The sequence below is a fragment of the Stigmatopora nigra genome, chromosome 14 (assembly GCF_051989575.1).
Source record: "Stigmatopora nigra isolate UIUO_SnigA chromosome 14, RoL_Snig_1.1, whole genome shotgun sequence".
Lineage (NCBI taxonomy): Eukaryota > Metazoa > Chordata > Actinopteri > Syngnathiformes > Syngnathidae > Stigmatopora > Stigmatopora nigra.
This window is the reverse complement of record NC_135521.1, coordinates 7,908,823-7,934,000: the sequence shown is the minus strand read 5'-3', so window position 1 is coordinate 7,934,000 and position 25,178 is coordinate 7,908,823. Positions and strand designations below refer to the sequence as shown.

General features: G+C 38.8%; 1 protein-coding gene across 2 annotated transcripts in view; it reads right to left on the bottom strand.

Annotated features, from left to right (window-relative positions):
* The window catches only part of ldb2a (LIM domain binding 2a), a 53,320-nt gene that overhangs the window by 20,075 nt on the left and 8,067 nt on the right, over window positions 1-25,178 (bottom strand). For both annotated transcript variants that reach the window (XM_077733119.1, XM_077733120.1), the window contains exons 2-5: window positions 22,726-22,791; window positions 20,915-21,056; window positions 19,494-20,015; window positions 10,278-10,380 (exon numbers count right to left, since the gene is read on the bottom strand). In XM_077733119.1, the coding sequence (XP_077589245.1) occupies window positions 10,278-10,380; window positions 19,494-19,625 (235 nt within the window). In that variant the 5' untranslated portion in view covers window positions 19,626-20,015; window positions 20,915-21,056; window positions 22,726-22,791. The remainder of the gene's footprint in view (window positions 1-10,277; window positions 10,381-19,493; window positions 20,016-20,914; window positions 21,057-22,725; window positions 22,792-25,178) is intronic.

The window sequence follows — 25,178 nt, the reverse complement described above, 5'->3', positions numbered from 1 at the left end:
CATTGCCACACACACATGCATGCTACACAAATGGTTGTACATTCAGTGTGTGACGTGTGCACACACAAACTAAATACATGCAAACACAGTTACACTGCCAAAAAATAGCTATCATTTACAAAGAAGCCTGTTTTTCCCCCAAAGGATATTTGGACCATACGCTAAAGTTGTTTACACATCTGACAACTTAATCAAATTTAGCTAAAACCGTATGTTCAGCCTATGTATATTTGTTTCTAAATTTCTGACACTCAAACAAAATCTGTGTATATGTATGTATATACATGTATGTATATATGTATGCATATGTATGTGTATATGTATGTATATACATGTATGTATGTATATATGTATGCATATGTATGTGTATATGTATGTATATACATGTATGTATGTATATATGTATGCATATGTATGTGTATATGTATGTATATATGTATGCATATGTATGTGTATATGTATGTTTACATGTGTATGTATGTGTATATATGTATATGTATGTGTACATGTATATGTACATATGTATATATATTTTTTTTTTCAAAAGAGTTAGAGGATGATGAGCATAGAAAAGGGGATTCAATCCCGTATTTGTAGTTAAGCACCATTTAAGAAAATCTTGACAATACCTAACTCCTTTTTGTCAAGTGCTGTTTTGTGGACTGCATATGTTATGGTAAACTCCCCTCCTCCTTTTTTTTTTTACACGATACATGGACATAAGCCATCATAAAAGGTGCAAAGGCCATTGTTAACACTACAAGACTTCGAGCAGCCCACACAAACATACACATAGGTACATATATAGAGGATATATACATTTAGAGTGGTAATGATGCACAGAGGGAGTGGAAAGGCTACTGGGCAAACAACAAGCACACCCACATGCATGAAGAACATCAAATGGCATTCAGTACATTCTCTAATACACGGAAAATAATATTACAATTGTCATCAAATATGACGGAATTTCCAAAAGCTCACTGTTTGTGTTAATTATGACATGTATTTGTAATTTGCAAGACTGCCACCGTAAAGCATGGGGGAGTCTTTTTGAAAGTAAAATTTGGAGTGTTATTCCAGAAACATACAATTTGCGGGCCAGTAAAGATGAATATGTACATATAACATGTAGTTAACAACATGATAGCTAATGACAAGCATCGACTCATAAGCAAACACATTATAGGAACAGGAACAACAGAGTGGATCAAGTCTATCGATTTCTTTCCAGTGAGCCGTTGTGTGCAAACCCGGTGCACTGTTCGACCTACAGTGTGGCCCGTGATCAATATGCTAAGCTAAAAATACTATCGCAATCGATGATTAGCCTTCGGCGTTTGCCAGTGTTGATGATCGGGAAGACGAGACTGGCACAGATGAAAACCGAACTGACATATTGATCGGCCCCTGCTCGATCATCTATTGAGCCGATTCTATAATCGCAGCTTGAATGAGGTGATGGGGGTTTGGGGGCTTTTCCCGGTTTCATTGTAGAAATGACCAAGTTGACTCTAGTTAAATGTTTGACCTCTCTCTGGGCAAGCCATCAAACCTGCTCATCACTTTTGTGCATGAATGGAAATTGCAATCTTGCAATTGAGCGCTAAGTTTACGTTTCAATCAAACAAAAATTATTGTTAAAAACCATTAGTCAAATTAAGTGGCTTACCGAAATGTCAGATTTTCAATGTCTGTGATCTTTTCTTTTCCCAAATTTTATGGGCCAATCATCAAAGAGTAAATATAGACGATCATTAAAGCAACCATGGTTCCTGTCAAAATAGCTCACCTTTAAAGATTTTTTTTCTATTCATATAGACAGGTATTCCAAATTTCATGATCTTAAGTTAAACTAGCTTCAGCAGCAGAATTTCCAAAATCTTTGCAACGTAGATAAAAACCAACTCTAGAGTAATGCTCACAAGTCGTGGGCTTTTTCCCCTACACTCGCACACACACATACACACCAGAATGTGAGGAATCACTGCCCAGAACATGAAATATTCATAGGTCATAAAAGTTTAATTCCATCTCTGGTCGTCCTCTCTGCATACTTCCTGTCATCAAAGCTGGCGTCGTATGTTTTTTGTCAGTTCAACAACATTGCCGCTACCTACCGCCATGCAAAAACAACCGTGCTTTCACTTCATTTCCTTGTTTACACAAAATTTTGATTCCGTTCCAATCTAGACCATCGGAATTAACAAAATTCATCAACACTCATCTTAAAAATTAAATTAAACAGTAAAAGAGTAAAACAGTGGCGCACTGATATGACCCTAGAATGATGTCACATCATGCTGTGCAATGCGGATGTTTCAAAATCTACTTTTCAAATGCTGGTCACCCAACCCAGTTACACACTACCGTAAAAATAAGGATCACCTAAAATATATCTGAATTTTTGTTTTGTTTTTACCAATCCAGGAAGTTTTCAAAGCAAAAATGTCTTTTTAAGACTTCAATATAGGCTCAGAAAAAGTCAATTTAATCTTAGAGTGGCAAGGAATTAGTCTGTGAATCGAGGAATTATTCCGTAAATCCTTTACATGAGGAGGTACTTTAATTGTGTCGAGTTTTCACAGGCATGAGTGGGTCGTGTCAGATAAAAGGTTCGACCATTAGAAAAACATTGGGATGGACTAAAGTCACTAAACCCTTGACTCAAAGGCATGAACATGAAAAACAAGATCAAAATGAAAGTAGTGAAGAACAAGTTATTGAAGAAACACTTCTTTCGACTTCTAAGCGAGACGACTTGGTAGAAACCAGTAAAAAGGTGCCATCATTTTTCTGCTTGAAAATGAACACAGCAACTATGGATTAAACCCATATTATAGAATCAGACTTCAAATTCTTATTTGTATTTCTGACTTAACCCTTTGAAACGTATTGTTGTGTATTAGTAACATTCCAGATCAAAATCAGCCTCATGGGTTATTTTACTCTGATGCCTATTTTTGCTCATTTGTGATATAAAAAAATCTACATTACATATTTTCACTGATTATTTTATTATGTGTTTTAAATACTGCCTTTTTGGGCTAGAAATCATAGTCTATAAGGTGCACCCATTGTTTTTTTTTTTTTTACAAAAAAAAAAAAACTATCCGTGTATTAGATATAATTAATTTACTCCCATTGACAGTGACTATATTTAAAACACAATCAGTGAAATGGTTGAATATACTGCCCCTTGGTGGCCATTCACCAATGGACGCAACAAAGGGAGCAGCATAATGCCCAATGAAGTAAAGCAAAAAGCAATGGTCAGATTTCTTGACATTCAACATTCTTGGATCTATCATAAAACTGATGTGTCTGTGTAAACTATTTTTAGGGCATTTTTTGTCATTAAGCGTGACTGGTTTCAGCCGAGTGACCACTGTTGGCGAAAGGAAGGGACAAGAGAGGGTGAAAAACATGACCGAGAAATGAGGATGGGGGTAGAACAGAGGACGGAGGTAAGGTAAACGGGGGTGGGGGAGTCCCCTTGAGGCCAGCCCTCATCCCCTCTTCACCTCCATCCATAATTCAACAGACGTGCGGTGTGGGGGGGCTTTGCACTAACCCCCAGGGAAACACGAGACATAGACCCACGCCTCTCCATAGCCCCCACTCCTGATAACCTAACATCAGCACCACCCAAACACTAACACCGTGTATCACTTTTCCCATAAAACAGTCATTGCGAAGGACCGCTGTGACAAGCCGTCCCCACGCTGTGTGGTTCGATGCCGGCAACACAACTGCATGCACGCACACAAACACACACATTTCCAGAGACTCTGAGTCAATGATAATGAGCAGGGCTCTGTTTGGCCTCTGATAATCAAGCTCTAATCTGAAATGGGCAATGATACCTGGTGAAAAGACCACCTAACTATTTAAAGAGGAGGGGTGTTGGGCCTTTCATCTGTGTGTGTTCATTTAGGTGATGAACTGGTCCATCTCCTTCCCAGGATGCTTGAAAAAAATAAAATAAAAAACAATAACCTCTGTCTGAACCTATGACAGGGTCAACGGTGTGAGTCATTACGGTAACCACAGCGACGCAAGTCAACATAACCTTCAAGGAAGCAACACTGTAAATCAAGGCGCGCACACATGAATGGGCTGAACCTGAGCTTGAAACCCTCATAATACACGACTTGAAAACTTCAGATTCCAATTACAAACTCCCCCTTGCAAGCAAAACTGACGTTTGAGACTCTAAAATCTCTGGTTTTGAAACCCTAGGTTTTCTACGAAAAACTGTAAATAAGGTTTACCAAAATTTTGGATTCCACACTAATTTCAAAAATGGTAATCCAGGCATGCAAATTTGAAATCCAAACCCAGATTAAAGATACATTTTAAAACTCAAACCCTTTCTTTAAATACACCAAGCAAGTTTTGCAATCCTATTATTTGTCTGTTAATGGCAGACAATGGGTTAAGGAGTGTCCGATGAAGACAAGATAACAATGTAATTTGGTTAAAAGAAAACAATAAATAAAAGCAAAAAAGTATCAACCAATATCACACTGCCACATGTCTGAAATCGGTACCCAGATGCAAAAATGACTACTTGAAATCTTAAAATGTAAAACTTGCCACCTGCTGCTGTGAAACCCATCAAAAGCCACTATATCCACATAACATTTCTTTCTAAGCCATATATTATATTACAATATTTTGGGGGAAGTTTTTAGATGTAAACAAAAAACAAGAAAATACATAAAAGTCCAGAGTTTGATTTGCATGTGTGAGTGTGTTTCTTAAAATGGTCCACATAAACATTTCATGCCTTAAGTAAGCCTTGTGCGGACCAGAGAGACTGATGGGTCTCCAGCACACTGTATTATATATAAATATGGATTTTTCTTCTTCATGTCAATAACTGTGAGTGTGTGTGTGTTTGTGTATCGCGGCCCTTCCTGTCGGTGTGTGCATCTTTGCTAGGTGAATGTGTTGCCATGCATCTATCTGTCCGTCAGTCCGTCCAGCCGCTTTGCAGATGAAGCTGGTATTCATTATTTATCCGGCTCTCCTCTCGGCGCGCTCGCCTCGCTGACCTTCCGCCAGAGTCTTCCTACTGTTAAAAGCCCAGCACTGCACTTTGCGTGTCATTTTTTCATGAGCACCTTGTTTGTCGCTGTAAAAAGCGCTGTGTCTAAATTACATTGGTGCAAAAAAAAAAAAAAAAAAAAAAAGGAAAAAGAAAAAAAAGAAAGAAAGAAAGAACGGGACAAAAACTAAATGGCAGATTTGTTCGGTAACGGACCGCGCGGGACTACTTGGCCCAGATGTTTTAAAATGCAAATGTGTGTTTATAAGCATGCATCGTCGCGTTTGGAAACGGTCACACATTACCACGATTGTGGAACGCGTTTCAACTGTTCCCACAGCACAATGTGGAATTGAAGATGGGGCAGAAAAGTGTCCTAGTGGTGGACAACTCTGCTTTGCAGTTCTCAAGCTTGGGGTGTAAAACTCTTCCTAGGTCCTTTCTATTTAGACTGGTACATGTATAATAGCATAAATGAGGTGGGTCAAGTAGTTTGACCTTAGTAATTGGAAGGTTTAAGAGCCGTAACTAGTGTTAAACCAATTTTGACAACTGGCTATGCCAATTAAAAAAACAACAACTTTGTTTTCTTTTAATACTAAATTAATGCATATCCACTTGACTATAAATACATTAATATCATGGCTTGGTCAGAAACTGCTTCGTATTGTCTGGCATTGACAGAATGAAAGTTCCTTTGTCGGCTGTCACACTCCCTCTTCAAATAGATTGGACGTCTACCACTGATAAACTCATTTAAATTCACAGCAGAAGGATGATTGGACGCCAAACAACTGAAGTAAATCATCATCTTGAGAAGGGCTTAAGGGCGAAGACTTTATATTACGGCAACGTGCATAGTGGGAAGCCCTCTTGGGTTGGTGGAGCAGCAGTTGAAAACTACATCTCGAAAAGTACATATTTCACATCATTTTTGCTTTATTTCTTATAATACGCCATTAATTATGTGTTTTATGCTGTTTCGAAACAACACGAGTAATTACCAAAGCTGTTGGTTGCAAAATCAATCAATTTTGACTCATGAACATATTTGGCGTATGTTCAAGATCCAAAATTGACTAAATGTTTCAAGCCGGTTGAATCCCAAATTCTTGATGTACAGAGATTTCATGACAGGTGGCGCAAGAGACGTGTGAAGCAAAAGCATCATTGTTTCGACACCCACACTTTTGCCACACCTTCAACCATATAAGCACTTTGTTGCAGATTTTCCACACAGTGATGAGAACTTATAGAACTTGTGATATGAACAAAGTTAGCCAAGCGCATTCACACTACTTTGCGTGGCTTAAATATTTTTTCACTCCAGATGGCTGAGAAAAGTCGCAGAAAGCCGAACGAGGAAGAGAACGAAGGCTTTGGAAGGCGTGTGATTTCTCTTTTTGCCGCTCTTTCTCTTTTCACGCACTAATTCACTTGGGAGATTTGTGTCAGTGACAAGGCTCCTCGCCGTGGAGCTCACTTGTTTAATTGGCCGGAAAAGACGCCACCGAGAGGCCGAGCGGGACACAGCGGAAACGAGCCCGGGCTGTGGACGTCATACGGTCGTGCAAGTCACATTAAATTAGGAGTGTGTGTGTGTATGTGTGTGTGGTGGGGGAGGACGAAATGGCAAACTTACCGTGAGTCGCTCTCATTATCAAATAAATACGAATTACAAAAAAAATATGATTAAAAATTGTAAGATGGGTTGTGAAAATAGTGGTCATTCATTTCCAATTAAATTTATTTATTTTTGTTTTGTGTTTCAATGGAAAGTATATTTTAAATTAGCACTTTACACTGTATTTATGTCTGATTGTTGACAGTATGTATTGTGTTTACTCTTTGTTGTAATTCTGTGGCTTTTTTTACAATAATTTGATGTTTAATTTTAAGAAATTTAGTGTTCCCAAAAAATCAATTTAACTTTATATTCTATTGTTATTTGTTATTTAATATCACACCATTTAATGATTTCCAAAAAAGAGACTCCATGGATTTGTCTGTCGCCATTTTTAACTCAGATTGGATGAACTGTTCCGCCACAAAGCAAGAACACTATTGATTTTCAATCATGTGCGGCGTAAGGTAGCAATCTAATTGAGGTCAAAGGTTAGTTCTTTTCATGTCATCTTAAAAGTTTATAGCAGCGCAGGAAAACAATGGATTCTTAATTGTATGCATCATTGAGATTTCATAAACTAGAAGGGGTTTGACGTTGAAGGTTGTCCAACCAGACATCTTTATATTAATTGGCTGCCAGGCAGCTTAGGGGTACCTCGCTTCCTACCAATAGCCAGCTGGGAAAGACTCCAGCACCTCCGGGACTCCTCATAAGCATTGGCGATAGCGAAGATGAATGAACGAATGAAAGTAGGTCAAATCAAGAGGGTTTTTATTTTATCTACAGTACTTTTGTTAATTTGGTCTCATTATAAAAAAAAAAAAGTGCAGACAGAAAAAGTTCAGTTTGTTATGAATGAGGAAGTTGCAATTGTTCTAGAAAGCTACTGAAATACTTAGTGTATATATATATATATATATATATATATATATATATATATATATATATATATATATATATATATATATATATATATATATATATATATATATATATATATATATATATATATATATATATATATATATATATATATATATATATATATATATATATATATATATATATATATATATATATATATATATATATATATATATATATATATATATATATATATATATATATATATATATATATATATATGTATATATATATATATATATATATATATATATATATATATATATATATATATATATATATATATATATATATATATATATATATATATATATATATATATATATATATATATATATATATATATATATATATATATATATATATATATATATATATATATATATATATATATATAAAATATTACAACTTGCAACGAAGCAAAATCTTGCAACTCCATCATTCATAATATTAAACTGATCTTTTTTTTTCTGCACTTTTATCTATATATTAGTCAGACGTTAGTAGATCTGCCATTGTTGCTTTCCCTCAACATTTTGTCAAGAGACAACTGCTATAACTAACACAAGATTACTATCATGAAATGATAAGAAGAGTCAAACAAGACTCTGGACCCTCGCTCTATCCAGAACCAGAAATATTAGGAATTGGTAATGTTATTTGAGGACCCCCCCCCCCCTTCAGAATCTTCCGACTCTGGTAGTGAACGAGGCTCAGCTGTCAATCAAAAAGCAAGGGAAGGGGTGGGGGGTTTACATCTCCGCTCTGCAGCTGAGCCGCCGCCGCGGCATCATCCCACCTGTCAATCACGCCGTGCACTTAAAATCCCCCCACAACCACCTCTACTTAAAAAAAACCCTCTCTCTTACCCTCCAACACACACGCATACACACACCACCAGCCGATTGAATAGAAACAGCTCCCCACTCCGAAACGCTCGCCGCTGTCAATCCTTTAATTCGGCAGAAAGGGAGTCGGATGGCGGCGTTCACCTCCCGACACCGCCCCCGCCCCAAACACCTTTCTTTCAAACACACGACTGTGCAAAACATCATATTTTTATGCTATACAAAGCTGATAAACAACAGCACATGCATTAAATCTTGTATCGGGTGAAATACGTCCACGTCGTAATTTCGATTTCATCCTTATGTGTTCCAAGTAGGCTGCCAAAATTAATTGCTCATCCTCACATGGATCACACGCGAGTGCTAGAGCCTATCCCAGACCACTATGAGCACCAGGCGGGGGACACCCCCAATTGGTGGCCGACCAATCACAGAACTTAAATTCTACAGACTACTAATAAGTGGTCATCTTCCTGTGGCAACGGTTGCGTGAAAACACATTTGACAACATTGTTCTCTTCTGGGGGTAAACCAGCGTTGCTCTTTGGTTGCATCACAACACTTTCATCAGATGCTTCCAGTCGGACGAAGGCCGTGGTGGCGACTAGAGGGCGGAGGCGTAATTATGCGCGCGTTGAATAGTTGCCACGGCACACGATAATTGTCTGATCGTGAGTTGTTTGGCGTAAACAAAACGCTCCTCACACCCTCCCGACAGGCCAATTTTTGACACTCAAGCAGGCATTAAAAATATTAGCAGGAACAAAGCAATAACACGTCATGGCTGTTAAAAGACTTTAATGTGCTCTATTACGACTTAAGGGAGATAATGCAGGCCCCCAAATTGTCTAAAAGCAAGATGAGGAAGGCTAAAACGGGGACTGGATAATATGCTATTGAGTAGTTTTTCTATTGCCTGCTTCACCAACTGGCTGCCATTGACAGGAACCTATGCCCAATCCATTTGAACAGAGAGGGTTGGTAGTGAATGACCACTGCTGCATTCAGTCGGATTTTTCTATCTGATTTTTTTAAAATCTTGTTTTTTTTGGCTATCTTTGTTTTTCTTTAGATGCAGACTAGCTCCTAACTTCTTTTCCCCCCCACATCTAAAAAAATGAATCATTTTGAATTAGTTGAAATCGCACAATTGCTGTTTGTCAATTTACTGAGCCGGTGAGCGCCAGTGAGTCATCGGCGCTTTGGCTGATGCTAAGCCGCCGCGCGCACTCCTCCGGGGAACAAGGTTTCCATCTTCAGGCCGTTGAGGGACATTTCTTTTTCTTTTTTTCTTTATATTGACATGCGAAAAGCAAAGCGGAGATGCTACCTCGTCCACTGCTTAGCCGAGACATACAAGTGTCGCGTTCTTATCTGCGTCAATGTGTCTCCAGTATGCAGATGAGAACCAGGGAACATGATATCCAATTATGATCCCAAAATGATCAACCCTAGTGTTACTTTGCTTTGCTGGGAAACCAGGTCTACTGAGTTTATTGTGAGAGCAGAGTTTGAAACAAAACGAAAGAAGAAATAATACCGAAAAATAGCAAGAATGGGAAGAAAAGAGGAAGCCACCTTGCAATAAGAGTTAGGGAGCGAACAGTGCGAGTCTTAAAACAAAACAGTAATGATATGCCACCCAATTTTAATCGCAACATTAAATTATAGAAAAGAGTTATTCTATATATTTATTCATGGATTGAAAATGGGCACCAATTAAGTAATATTTAAAACTAAAAGCATAATTTTACACCCAATTCAGAACGTCTAAAAATGACATGTCTGATTTCCCATTAGAGAAAATTCAAAAGATTGTTCTTACTGTATCTCTTTGGTCCATCCTCAAGGCAGAAGGAGAGCGTGAGCGTGGCATCTTCCTCAAAGAACTCTGTGGCAAAGGCATCCCACCACAAGCTGTCACTTTCCTGTCCAAAAGACAAACAGGTTAACAATCTATTCTATATGATAGTATTTTATATTGTTGACAAATTACATCTTGGCACCAAAGAGGAAAATGTACAAAAACCAGACCATGAAAGCATTATTGCCTGTAAACAAAGCCATTAAGGACTAAACTGGTTAGTTTAGGTTAATTGAATAATAAAATGTTTGAATACATTTTGCCTTTACATTTAATCACCAGAGGTGTTTTGAAGGGTCTGCTGCACTACTGTCAATTGTAACTTTTTAAATAAGGTTAAGTAAACGACCCGATTGCAGTTTTTGAGTTAATGGAATACTAAAGTTTTTGTTTAGAAAAAAAAGTAAGCTCCATAGTATCTTAGCTCAGTACATGAAGACGTTGTCTTTAATGTTTCATTCAAATTTGTAGAATTTAAATTGTTATAGAGTTTAAATTGTCCTCCATCCCTACAGGTTTGTGTCAAGGAGTCACAGTGAGGTATGACCCTTTGACTCAGTCTCCATTGTGGACTATTGCCTGAGGCTCTTACAAGCCATAGTTAGGTCCGGCGGCTTTGAATGCAACAAGCTTTACACCATGGGAGGACACTCTATGCTCACTTTTTAAAGCATCCACACCTACACCTTAACAATTTTTTTCTCTATCTTCCACACTTGTCATAAATAACACTTCACGCACTCAAACGTGAGCTTTAATGATAATGGGATTACGCTGTTGACTGGCAGCTCTTCAGTGTTGTTACATCCATTCCCAGCAGTCCAGATGGGATTTACTGACTCTCTCCCTGCTCCGCCATCATTTAAGACTTAGCATTGATGTTAATGTGCTTTGACAAGTTATGACATATCGCCACCTTTCTTTATGCTCGCCGAGCACTTCCCACATGTTGACAATTAGCCCTACCGTCATCCAGATGTGTTTGACAAGCTTGTCCATCGCGCAAAGAAAAGGTAATATTCACATATCAAATTAAGGGTGGGTAACCTTATGGCCTGTGGAGCAAAAAAAAAAAAAAACATAAAAAAAAACAGGGGGTACGGTCTGTTATGAAATTCTAAAAACAAACATTGGGTTCAGCTGTCAATTTCCTGCTTGATGGCAAGTCCATTTTTTACCACCATGTTGTGCCCACCCAAATTCTTGGAACTTGAATGTTGATGAAATTTGGCATATTTTAGACAAATTCTCTGAGAGGAGTTTGGGACGAATGAGTAAAAACCAATACATCTAACCTAAAATTGAAGTTGACTTGACAATGATGTTTACAGATTTAGACATCACATGAAGTGATTATTCAAACATCGGCCTGACATGATGAATTGACCTCAAGTACTCCTTATTTCATTCAACTTTTCCTCCTACATATGAAACATGCTCCACCAAAACGACACATCTTGCACACTTCCAAAAAGCAGCTCAAAAACTTTCACTACACTATTTACATCCTAACATTTCAAGCTGCCTCATGCCAACAACAGCAAAAACAACCACCTAAGATGTGAGTATCTTTGAGAAATCATATCAATAAACTATATCAAACCAAACAGCTGCTTTATTTTGACATTTCGGGGGCTATTTTACAACTATAGCACCCCCCCTACGGTCGGCCACCATGACCGAGAAACCACCACCAGTTGCAAATGATATATTTAGCGTACTCTGAGATCCCCGCGGCCTCAACGTGTTGAGGTGCACCGTGGCACTTGCCTCCCTGCAGCTGGCTGACAGACAACATCCTCCCTTCATTCACGCCTTCAGCCTCCCTGACGAGCCGCATGGCGTGACCGTGTTTGTTGTCATATGCTACAAATCAGGCCCACACACCCGCTTGCCAGCTTCCAAGTGAAAGTGGTGAACCTGCTTCGTTGCAACCGGACACAGCATTATCACTGATTCCAAACTGATTGCGCCCCCAAAAGTATATCGTCCTGATTATTTAATTTCCAAATACAGTACCCCAGAAGTCTAGTGCCATCAATGGCAGCCAATGAGTTTAAACAGACACTAATTTAATAGATTTTTTTTCTATTGGATAAATTTTCCAGTAATCCAATTGTTCCTATATTGAAAATCGTCATCTTTTTAAAAATATATCAACCGCAGTTGTTTACACTGTATTATGTTGATATTTAAACCTCAAATACATGCAGCACATTAAATAAAACAAACTTAACTATAAGCCCCAGGATTCAAAGTGGGTGCAGTATTTTTCTATTTGCATGTTGTACATTGTACGCCAATGGTTAAATTCTATACATACAACGTGCAGAAAAAAATAAATAAAGAGAATAGTTATTTTTTGATTAAGATGATAAGACTGGCACTTAGTTTGTTAACAAAACTCAAATCTGTGCTCAAGAGAGAGTACACCAGTTAGCTTACACTAGTCTGCATGAATCTTCTCTCCCAAGATATTCCCTTCCAGCCTCTTTCAAGAGTGAAGTGTGGGCGTTTTTAGGGGCCATGATCTCTGAGAAACAACATTTTCTGAAAGCCTGTTCAGCAACCGAATAGAATGCAAGTAACGTCTGTGAAGCAAGTTTGACTGGGACTCAAAAGTGCCTCAGGTTACACTCTACATGTGGGAGACGTGTAGAAAGCTTGTTTAGCAAGTCAGTCTTTATTTGATTGACTGCACGCTAGACATTACCTACAGAGCTGATCTCTATGCTGTGAGTCCAAAAAAATAAGAAGCCATTTTAAATTCAGCTAAATCAACTATTGAGAACCTGAAAACATTATAAAAAATAAAACCAAAAGTATCAACATTTTACAATCATTTTGTGACCATTGACTCTTTTTCCCCCCATATTGTTCATATGCAAACTCATACCATTACAATATAAAAATGTAAAATATAGACTATGAAAGTGAGATGATTGTCATTATGTGAGAAATAAAAATATAAACTGAAAGATATATACACAACAACAGGGGTCCACAGTCTGTCATAGCACCACCATAAAAGTTGTCTACCCAAAATTCAACCAAAACAATGAACCAGAAAACTTGGAAGCAAAGATCCTAATATTAGAAAGCCACTATAAACGTTTAACAACCATTGTGGATCCAATGGGTGATTTGAAAAGTACCAGAAACCGCAACATATTCACCGCACTGTGCTTTAATCCTGTCCAGATGTTCTGCAGGTTTCAAACCTTGTGGCCCTAGAATGTTGCCCCATTTGGCCGACACAAACCTGCCAGCACCGCAGCCATACATTATGCAAATGAGGTTGAATTAATGCAGGGGGGAAAAAATGCCCTTGAACAACAGAAAGTCAGAATACGACATTCTACTTGGAAACGAGGTTTAAAGTGCCCCTATCATGTGGGAGGGTACTGAATTCAATAGATTGGATTTCCCTGAGTCACAAACCATGGTCCTTTTCTATGTAAAATGAACTAAATATGCACAAAAACAGTTTTCATCAGTTTTTTTTAGGGTTGGCCAGAAAACTGCAGGTGTTACTGAGTCAGATATTACTGAGGTTCATCTTCTTCCATTTAGTTTCAATTCATTTCGAATAGATTAAACTTATACTTTAGATACACTCTTTTAGATTTACAAGAGAAGGACGATTGGACGCCAAATGATCATCTGTCTATCATTAAATATTGCAAGAGCAAGCTCCAAAACAAATAGACTCACGGGAGAAAAACAAACAGTCGTCTGCAGCGACATTTTTCTCTCTTTTTTTCTTTTTAAAAATCTGAATTTTTTTTATCTGTGAGAGTTCAAATGAGTTCATCACCGAATTTCAGCCAAATGATGAAATATGCAGAAAGCTCAAGCTGCCTGCTAACTAACTAACCTGAAGCTCCTTTTTCTTTTTTAATGATGAAATATCATCTGGTTGAATATTTTATATGACAACACGAGTTGGGCTGGTGCTGCTAGATTTCAAGTAAATCTCCAACAGCCGGCTTTTTGCGTGGGCAGAAAAAGATGAATCAAATCCACTTTCTTCCTGCTAATCAGCTTAGAAAACTTAGTTCTGGCTACTATGGTGGCAAGGCGAAGCATGCTCAGCAGCTTCCAGCCCCGTTTCTCTCTCCTACTCTGATTTACCGACACCCCACCAATCCCCCTTCCAAAAAAAAAGTCACAAAAAATGAGTATCTCCAAATATATATAAAATATAAAACATTAGGTAGCCTAAATTTGAGTTAAAATTGATTTGTGTCTCGCTCATTTCTGCTCCAATGACTGCTATACTGTGTTGTGGTAGTTGTTGGTAAAACTGGCAATTAGATATTTAAAAGACATGATCGCAACAGGTGTCCAATCTAATTTAACTGGGAGTGGGTGCGTCGCTGGAATTTGAAATCTCTGTATCAAGAAATGGTGTTTTGCCATTTTTTTTACGCAGCCCGCCCAGAAGTCCGGCGTGTTATCGGAGCGACACCAGAAGACGATAGCAGGGCGGTAAAGGAAAATGCTGGATCTAGCCTATTGTGTGAGCATCCTGCTGCATTTTAGGACTATTTTTCTGTCTGTTTCCTACTCTGGGAACATCCTCTCACTACAATTTGAAAGTTTGGGGTCAGGTCACTCAAATGAAATGTTTTCCGTGAAAATTATTTTAGAAAAGCTCATGCAGGGATGAAACTGCATTAAGATTCCATGGCTTTTAATAGGCTACATTCACCCTTAATCATTAATCGTTAATAGAAACTGGACTTCTGAATTGTTGCCTCAATGAAGAGCGCTGGGAACCTCTTGATATGATTTGCAATAGATGGCTCCAAAAAAATTATCAGAATCCAACACTGTATCACTACAATGTGACACCCCTACTATGAACTGTCAAGAAATTCATTTTTTTAAACTAATGGCACTACTAAGTGGGTGTCTATTTGAGTACTTCTTACTCCACGCAGATGATCTCAAGGGGGACTTTTTTTTTGCGCTCTTCCAACAGTCCATCTTAATCCTTATAGTTCAACTTGACCCCACATTGTGAGCCCCATCTATTGGTGTCAATAGGATGCATGTGGGAGGGCAGCATGGATGGGGGCACATCCACTCCTAGCCATGACAGGAACAAGGGATTTGGTCATAATGAACACTCTGCGTGAGTGTCGGACCACTAGTGGGGTGGCACAAAAATGGAAATATGAGTGCAGGATGGAAAAAGCCAATAAAGTCAAGGCTGCCAGTCGCCGTCCAGTGAGGGAGAGCTACCTATATTGATGCTGACCTAAATCCAGTTGTCCAAACCAGACACTTTTATCAAATACTGAAAAGCAAGATTGTGGCCGATCCTTCTTGGGGTTTTGAAAAACATTCTGCAAGTGCAAATTATTAATTATTTAATTTCATTTCATTTTGATTGACATATCTATCTGTATCCTGCTACCTAATAACTCATCCAAAAGAAGGACTTTAGTGTGTTTTCTAGCAGTTTTGTCACTGGGTATGCCGGGTCTGCTTAAAAAAGCACATTTAAACATAACACCAGGATGCAAATGTTGAAGTGAAACTTTCAGAGGTCAGAGTTGAACTCATTTTGACAATGAAAGACACTTTACATTGCAGGGGAACAGTTCGGATATCTAAATGTTTATTCAGCCACTATTTGCCATTCAGACCTGCATCATTATTCATATACACTTGGCTTAAGGCTCATAGTATTGTATACTCCAGTCATAGTAACATGGCAATACAGCACCCACTCCTGGAAAAAAAAAAAAAAGAAAACCTCCAAGACTTTTGTCTTCCTGCTTTACTTACAGCGTTATTGTGCCTGCGCTGCATATTAATGCCCTCTATGCTAATGGTCTTAACGCGGCGGAGGTCGCAGAAAGCTCCTCCTCTGAATGCTAATCCACCACCTCATTTGCATACGCTTAAGTGTCAAAAATGCCCCGTAAATCATCGCGGAGAGAGAAACAACGGCCTCGTGGCGTTGAATCAAGCCACATCAAAGCTCCATTTAAGATCGGCGCGGGTCGCGACTAGGTCGCGGCGGTCTGAAAGGAAGGTAATGGGATGGTAGCGGCGGCGTGCACCAATACAGGCGGCAGGTAATAAGTATGAACTGAGGCGGTAATAAGACGGCAATGAAACATAGCCGCAGTCATCACAGGTCCGCAAGCGCATAAGTCAGTGGGGTTGGAGGGTCGAGGCCGACAACGGTGTGGCGCTTTGGCTTTTTGCTCCTTGTGAGCTTTTCCAATCGATTGCTCCAGACCTCTGAATACATGACATTTGGATATTTTGGGTCAAAATTGGACTCCTGTTTGTTAGTAGAGATTATAAGTAGGCATTTGTGATGTGATGATGTATCAATATCATTACACTGTGTATTTGGATGTAGTATTTTAATGAGTTCTTTGTAAGGACTAAAATAATTGATACAAAAGGCCAAGAAGGAAAGTCAAAGAGTAACTAGGTAGTCCCAAAGCCAGTTTCACATCCCAATATTGAATTTGGTGGTCATTTCTATTGTTAAAAGACTCCCAAAAAGGCCCAATAAGCCAAAGAAGCTTGAAAATGCTCAGGGCATTCAATTTCAGGTGTCTTTCAAAACCAAATTTGTGTGAGAGTTAGACAAACTGCTATCCTATTTGGACTACATGGGTGACAACGATCTTATTGTTTTTCTCTTAAGGCGGTTTGTGGCGGCAAAGTTTGAAGGCGTTTTCATAAATCTCCAATAACTCATCTCCACAAGGTCAGAATCAAGGAAACCTGTCCCTAACTCAATAAAAAAACATTCCCACAGGTGGCATGGGAGGCGGCGATGAAGGCGTTTAGCGAAAACGGCGAACAAATGACAAACGGAGTTGACGCCAGCGAAACTAGTCAAGACGGCGGCGTCCTCTCGGGAGCCAATGCGAGTCCCCACCAAATGTCAAGTCCTTCAGTGTGAGCGGCAGCCGATTGCATTCAAACACGCCCTCATGAATAAGACAAATGGGAGAGTTTCTATCTGGGGATGGAACGAGGGTAGCGCGACTTGAGTCGACTTTCGCACAAGGTGGCATCGAGCCGAGTTCGGTCACCTTCTCCGGTTCGCGATGCTCGAAAGATGACCAAGCAGCTAAAAATGTACTTATGTTACTACAAGCTTTGGTCAAGCAACGCAATAAAGGACCATATGATATGTGCACGTCAATCAGTAAGAAATCCTGATCACAACAACGTTAAAATTGAATACAAGTGACAGAAAATCTATCAGATATGTCTTATTGTAAAATATTTTGTAGTTTTTTGTTTAAATTTTTGAAGATAAATGATGAAGAGACATTCATTTTTTAGTGACGACGCAACATTTCTGACACATGCCAATCAAACTTCTGCATTATATTTTTAAAGGCAGTATTTCACAAACATCTCATTAGATTTTCCTCACACATACACACACACACACACACACCAGCATGTTTTATCACAGAATGCGAGCGTTAGATTTGTGCGAGGGTCTGGCGAGGTGGGGGCTTGGACAGAGCGCTTGACGATATATATGAATAATGCAGTATGCAGCTACAACTCGCAGCCTCGCTCGGCTTTAAGTTCCTCTTAAGAAAAAAAGTCACCATCTGCAAGCTGCTGCTGCTGCCTAGCTTTAAAATTGAGTTTAGAAAAAAAAATCTAAATTATGCTGCATACTGGATAGACTCCACACAAATAGCTTCAACTACAATAATATATATTTAAGAAAAATAAACACAATTAAGTGATATGCCTATCAAATTCACTCATTCTTTGGGCAGCAATAATCACTGTCACCTTTATACAGTATTTCTACAAAAGTGATCCAAACCTATTCATAAAAGTGATCATTTATGATGGGTATTTGAAAAAGTTAACCTGCATGTATTTAGTAGTTTTGAACAAAGAAAACTGCATAAAACATGCATAGTTGTTTAGTGCATGTAAATTAATACACTACATGCAGAAAATGTGTGTTATAATTGCAGTGTTGTAAATTTTGCAAGATAGTCTTTGATGCTTGATCGGAGTCAATGTAATCTCATTTTAAGAGTGCTTTTAATTGTAATAGAATTTTACTAATTTCAATTTTAACCCCTTAATACTGTACTACTATACTCAGGATTCCTGCACACTATTGGGAGGAGGGTGGGGGGTCATGTGGTCCAGCACACAGGTAAGTCTTTGAATATATACATACAATGTTTCCGCAATTTAAAAAATAGATGTAAATAGTTTGACCAAATCTGAATTATTGTAGAAAACGTGTAGAAATGTAAAATGATATGCATTAAAATGAAGAGTCAAAATCCAAAAGTTTTAAAAAAGTCATAAAAATATCTGTCAAATAGACTTTTCACCTGACTCAGGTTATGTTGAACCAATAACCATTTACAGGAGCTGAATCTTATGAGCAAAATTAACTCCCAATACTATATGGTATTCTATTCTCAAGTAAGAGTCTTAACAAAATAAAATACTTGTTAAGCCACCGTCCATAAAACTTTAAACACACATATACTTTCTTTTCTAAAACACAACAAACGTGTTATCACCTATTACAAAGCTAATCTTTAGTTAGGAATACATTTTTTACCTAACGCAGGTGTATCTTGAATCTAACTACACATATCACGCTCAACTTTTAACTCGAAATTTCTACCCTAAAGTATGAAAAATACATTTTTGCATTAGTACAGTTTAAACGTGGGATTCCAATTGGGAACGTTTTAACAAATTGTATGGAACTGATCTGACAGTTCACATAATAGAATTAAATTCCTTAGTTTCTTTTTTTTTGAGGGTGAAGGTGTGCTTGTTCCGTCAGGTGAATCATTTTTCTAATTGAGTATTGAATGCTTTAACATAAGCCTATATAAACCTACACACTTAAAATAGTATGAAAAGACAGCAAAATTACTCTAGCAAATTGTCATCATGTAAAACTTAACAAATAACTATTACTGCATATTAAAAAATGTAGGTGTGGAACAGTCAACTAATTAAGTCAACCAATTGGTTCCGTGAACGCAGCACTAACATCCCACTGTCCCATTTGAACATTGCACTTTGACTTCTCCATCTAGCGTTCTCTGAAAGGTACCCCCACCCCCATTATCCCCAGTATACCCCCCCCTCCAACACCAATCCGGAGCATGCAGCCGGGTTACTCACCTCGGTGCGCGTCTGAAGCCGCTTGTTCATCTCATAGATCCGGTACTCGGGCTGCACCACGTAGGGCGAATGTCTCCGGTAGAAGGGTCCGAAAGGGGACGAGTAGAAGGGGTCGTGGTTAGGGTTGGACATGGTCGCTTCCGCGGTTTCAGTGGAACGGGGGTAAGGGGTAAAAGGGAGGTGGGGGGGCTGCCGCGGTCTCAGCACGCAGCGGACTTGCACATGGAGGCGGGCTGGCGGGCGCTCCTCTGCAGGCTGGAGGCACCCCCGGCGTCAAGCGGCAGCCGCGCTGTCGAGGCTGAGCGGCACTCTGCAAGTTGGCCGGGCTGCCTGCTCGCGCGAGCAAGAAACCAAGAGGCGGGGGGAGGAAGGAGGGAGGGATGGAGGCATGGGAGGAGGAAACCAGTGAGGGGGAGGGGGCAGATGTGGAGGAGTCTGTGCAAGAGAGAGGGGGGGCCATTTCCTGCAGAGACCCCCCCTCCCTCCTCCAAAACTGGAGATTTCCTCTTGACTTCTGCACTCCTGCAAAGTTCACGTGCGCCTTGTTAAAGAGGGTTAAGGGGGAAGGGACAGTTACTTCATCACAAGTTTGTTTATTTACTCCATTGTCTGTCGACAAGCATATTGGTGAAAGTCTGGTTGGATCTAATGGACTCTGTCATGAGCACATGTGCAAGAGTGTGTTTTGTGGGATTCAGTAGACGATGCTGTGTTGGTTAGTGAATATGTGGTCCATGCTTAGCACTAGGTGAGTAAGATGCTGTCTATTAGAAGGAGGCATTAATCAAGGTGTAGGGGGCGGGGGGGGAGTATTCGTGTGCCTCAAAACGTGGTGCTGCTTTAATTAGCAATGCATTTCAACTGGGCTCGGAACTTTTTAGTCACTCAGAATTTTGGCGTCATTCAAAAACAATAGTGCCATAATGAAGGATTTATATCTGTGCACATGTTAGTGCATTGAACCATTCCATTTCATTGATGGTGGTACTAGACATACAATGAATCTTAACTTTAAAAAAAAAATGGTCATACTCCCGATTTGTAATTTCTAACATCAGATTTCCAATTGTTTCACCCACGCTTTCACAATAATTGCTTCAAACGAGTTGCGATAAAATCCTTAAAACATTAAATCTTTTTCTACTAGGAGTAAAAGATAGAAAATACACTACATTAGCTTTGCTCTTTCTCAGCATCTCTTCTACGTGGGCTTTGGAGACTTTGCTCAAACATTACCCAGAATACGCCAACCTTGAAGGGACTTTCTATAGTTGAAGTGTCCCGTGTGAAACAACTTGGCCTGGTAACAGCCCCAGTAATGATTTGCCCCTGAAGCTGTTTTAACTGAGCAACATTTTTTTGGAAGGCATAGTTATCAAGACAAAAAGAAGAAGAAGAAAAAAAGAATCAAAATACCATACCTGAAAGAATCACCATTTTAGCTTGAAGATGATGTTTTGTGTTGAATTTGGTCCTTTTTTTGCATATTCAGGCAGGTTATTATGGAAGCCAGTTTGACAATGAGTTGGTCATGGGGGACAAAAAAGCCACAAGAAGCCGCTCCTAAAAAAGAAAAAAAAGAAAACAAGATTTTTTTTTTAAAAAGGGAAAAAAGCTACGTACCCTTAAAAATTAACAACACATGTCAGGACTGTTCGCCGCATTCAAATACATAGCTCACAGTGGGAATTAATAAAGAGCATTCATGAAGTCTGCCTTTTAATCCAGAAGTCTAAGGGAGAGAGGGTTGTGTGCAGTTGCTATCGAGCAAGATAACTGTTGTAATCAAAATGCCTCGGGCATCTGCTCGGGTAATTCATAAAAAAAAAAAAAAAGAAAACTTTTGAAAAATCTATTAATATAGCTTTAATTAAAAACTACATATTTTAATATCTCAAGACCGTTTCAATTGACATTTCCTAACAGGATTTGCTTGCTTGCCTCCAGCATTTTTCCACTACAGTGACGCGAACCCACGTTCAACTGCGCAGTCCCTTTATCACATTTACATATTAAATTGATGACAATGTGCGGTCTCTCGTTAACCTGGACATAATGATCGTGCCCCTGACATTAAATGTATGAAGGTATTCTGTAATCAAGTCTCAAACAATGGTCATGGAGGACAGTATGTGGTCTTTGTATAGTAGGCAAGGGAAATAAAAAGTATGACATTTGTAGAGATTCTGATTAGGGATCATTTAAACACGCTAGTGATAAGAAGTAAAACATTTCGAGATGGTTAAAAAATCAACTTGGGCAATTGCCAAATGGTGCAAAAATAGGTAATTTGGCCAATAGTTGATACCATTGCTGATATTTTCCAGCCTCCCTCCTATTTTAAGAGAATTGCTGAATATTGTCTGCACAGAAAATAATGTACATTTTATAAACAAGACTAACTTGATATTCTTAATTTGTGTTCATTCTCAAACTCAGCAATTTTTTTGTCTGATTCCAACGTTTGTAAAATATGCAAACATGTTAGTTTCTAGCACATTTCAGCGTCTGTGTGTATTTTTACTTAAGTACAGGGGTTCGCTTAACCAGACGAGCGCATGACTCCAACTTTAGCACTCAGCGTGATACCGCAGCCATGCGTTCAGGTGCAAAACCTGTGGCTGCCGAGCTGTGCAGCGTGTGTCTGCACGTGTGCGCGAAAAAACTAGTGTCGGGAGATAGGGTGCGTTGCCATAGTAACACGGAGAGAGAAGCCGATCATCTGTGCTTGTGTCCTGACCCATTTCCTTTCTCACCCACAAGTGTTTGTCGCCATGTTTTACAACTCCTCCTCCTCACTCGTAACTCCAACAGTACATTTGGGTTGCAGTTCGGGAATGGACGAGTCGTTTGCACAGCAGGTTATGCGTTGTACTTGAAATATATTTCTCTTTAAACGACTTGAATAGAAAAGGCTCACATTTTGAGACAAGAATTCAAGTGAAATCTTATCATTTAAGGATGCTTTTGGCATGGGATACTCGCAACCAATGGCTGTAGCCCCCTAAGTTATTCACTATCCAAAAAGTTGGCACTTAAGAACTTTAAGTCTTTACAGGTTACTTTAAAAGTGTCTCTTTTTGTTTGTCAAAAAGCAGTTATTTAAAAACAAAGGATCGTGATTTGTTTTGTTTAAATTATTTCTTTGATTATAAATACAATTCTAAATCGAAGCACTGTTAATAAAAGCTACATGTATGAGGTTAAAATGAATAAAAACAGGAATACTCACATAACTCATTGCAGTGGATTGGACGTCTAGCAAAGGCAATGCCCCTCAATAGAGTTCGGGTTAATCCTGTAAGGTGTTAAAAAAAACAACATGTTTTACAAAATCAAATGTTATGTTCACTAAAGTTACGATTCTCAGGTTTGGATGCCCAATAATTTGTTTGAATTTTATTTCTATCAATGTTCATGTAAAACTGTGACCTGGTAATAATGCAATGGTAAAATACCAAACTATAAAATCTCTACTTGAGGGTTGAAAGTTCCAAAAACAAGCAAGTTGCACCTCGCCTGTTTGCAGTGGGGCCAAATATGGATGAAGTATAAGCCGAATAGCGGAGAAGCAACTTCTATGGTGGAATCTCATTAGCATCGTAATAGCTTCCAGGCTCATTTGCATTTTGCCGTGAGTGATTTTTTTTCTCACCCTCCTCTTCTTCCTCACCCTCTTACCTCGTGGTGGCTGGCAAGAATAATAATAGTAATGTAATAATCCTAATACTAATAATAATAAGAATAATGCCGCTTTAAAGCAGGCTCCCTTTGTCTTTTTTCATATTTGTTTATTTATTTGCGTTACATAAATTATAATTGAAAAGCACTTTTCAATTATGCAGCGCCCAGAGAAAAAAGAAGCGGTGCAATTACAGAATGCCAAATTCTTATTTGCACGACGGGGGATGACGAATGGTTACGCACGGTCGAGGACGGGAGTTGCTTTTAAAGGAGATGATGACACCATCAGAATAAGGACGCACACGACCTGTTTAGAAAGGACCATGTCGTGTGTGGGAGACACTGAGGTCGCGTGTGTCCTTGAACGCAGCACTGGCTTGCTTGTAACTGCACTGTGCTCAATTATTAGTACTTCTTTATTGTATTTGCCTCGAATGCAAACAAACTCATCTATCATCATGTACTCATACTCTATGTATGTATACTGCCCACGTGTATATACGTATGTATTTGCATGAGACATTCATGAGGTCCTCAGACATGAAAAAAGACTCTCCAAAAATTTGCGCATGTTCAGACACGCACAAGCACACAACATTGTAAATTCTTCACATTGTAATTTGTGCCTACACAGCAGTGTATTGAGCGCTGGGTTAATATACTTGAAAGCACACAAATAGTCATACGTACACGTGCTAAAATACAGAAGCACATGCAAGGACATATAAAGCCACTTGTACACAAAAAGACATATCGCTATAGACATGCACAATGAGACATTCAAACAGTACAATATACGTGCAGGACACATACATACCAAAGTACAGTGCAACACTGTACGGCTTATAGGTGTACAAATACACAGAATCCTATATAAAGTCAAACTGTTAATTCATTCAATCTTTTTTTAACGCTCCTTATCCTTGAAGGGTACTGGAGCCTATCTCAACTTTTGGGTGAAAGGCAGACCATACCCTAAACTCACAATCGCATCAATGGGGATCGGTCCCACGCTCCACACACTAAAGTCAAGCAAATGAAATTCTACACTATTAGTGACATTAAGTCAAACAGTCCGATCACAAATACACAAACACAGACAGAAGCTGTACACACAATAACCTATTCTTACATTCACTAGAGACACCACACAAAGAAAAGGACACGGTTCACAAGCTCAAACCTTGACACGCACACAACCTCCACGAAACTCAAACACACAGGCACAAAAAGTATGCACACATTATTACTACTTATTAATACAAAGAAACAACCCCAAAAAATGCATTAACTAGCAATAGCATAATTTCAACTAGTTATGAATGATAACTAATACATACACTAATAATAGATGTTTCATTTACAGTATTCCTGGGGCAATTGTACATCATTTAAATAGAAGTCTTCTATTTTGTCACACTCCAACTCAATGGACATTGTGTTGATCCTACTGGTGTACCCACCTTGGCCACTTGGGGGCAGTATAAGACAAATATCTTGTCTATTGAGGGTCTCTCAGCACTAATATTTGTTTTTGCTTTTACTGCTCGTAGAATAAAGAATATGTGAATATATTTCTTACTGACCTTGCTGTACCATTTGCTATAAATTCACTTTTGAAATTGTTACAGCTCCGCAACACAGAGTTTATTTGGCATTCCCCTGAAGTGAGCAGACTTAAAATCTGGCTGTTCTAAATACACAAGTTGTCTTTATGTTTGTTGAATTGGAAACCGAGACTAGGAGGAGTAATTAATTCAATGCCAAATTATGTATCTTAAATTATGCATATCAAAGCAAAAATTAGTGAGTAAGAGGCTTGCATGGCAAAACAAACTCGTAAATCGAATTGAACACAACTCATGGCAAGTCAAAAACAGACACCCAGAAACAAATAAAAGGATTAATGCATAAACCCATACATACATGCACATTGCTAAATTAGAATTCACTCGGAAGCGGCATTGAGCAAAGACTTAAAGAAGTCAGTTATGACTTTAC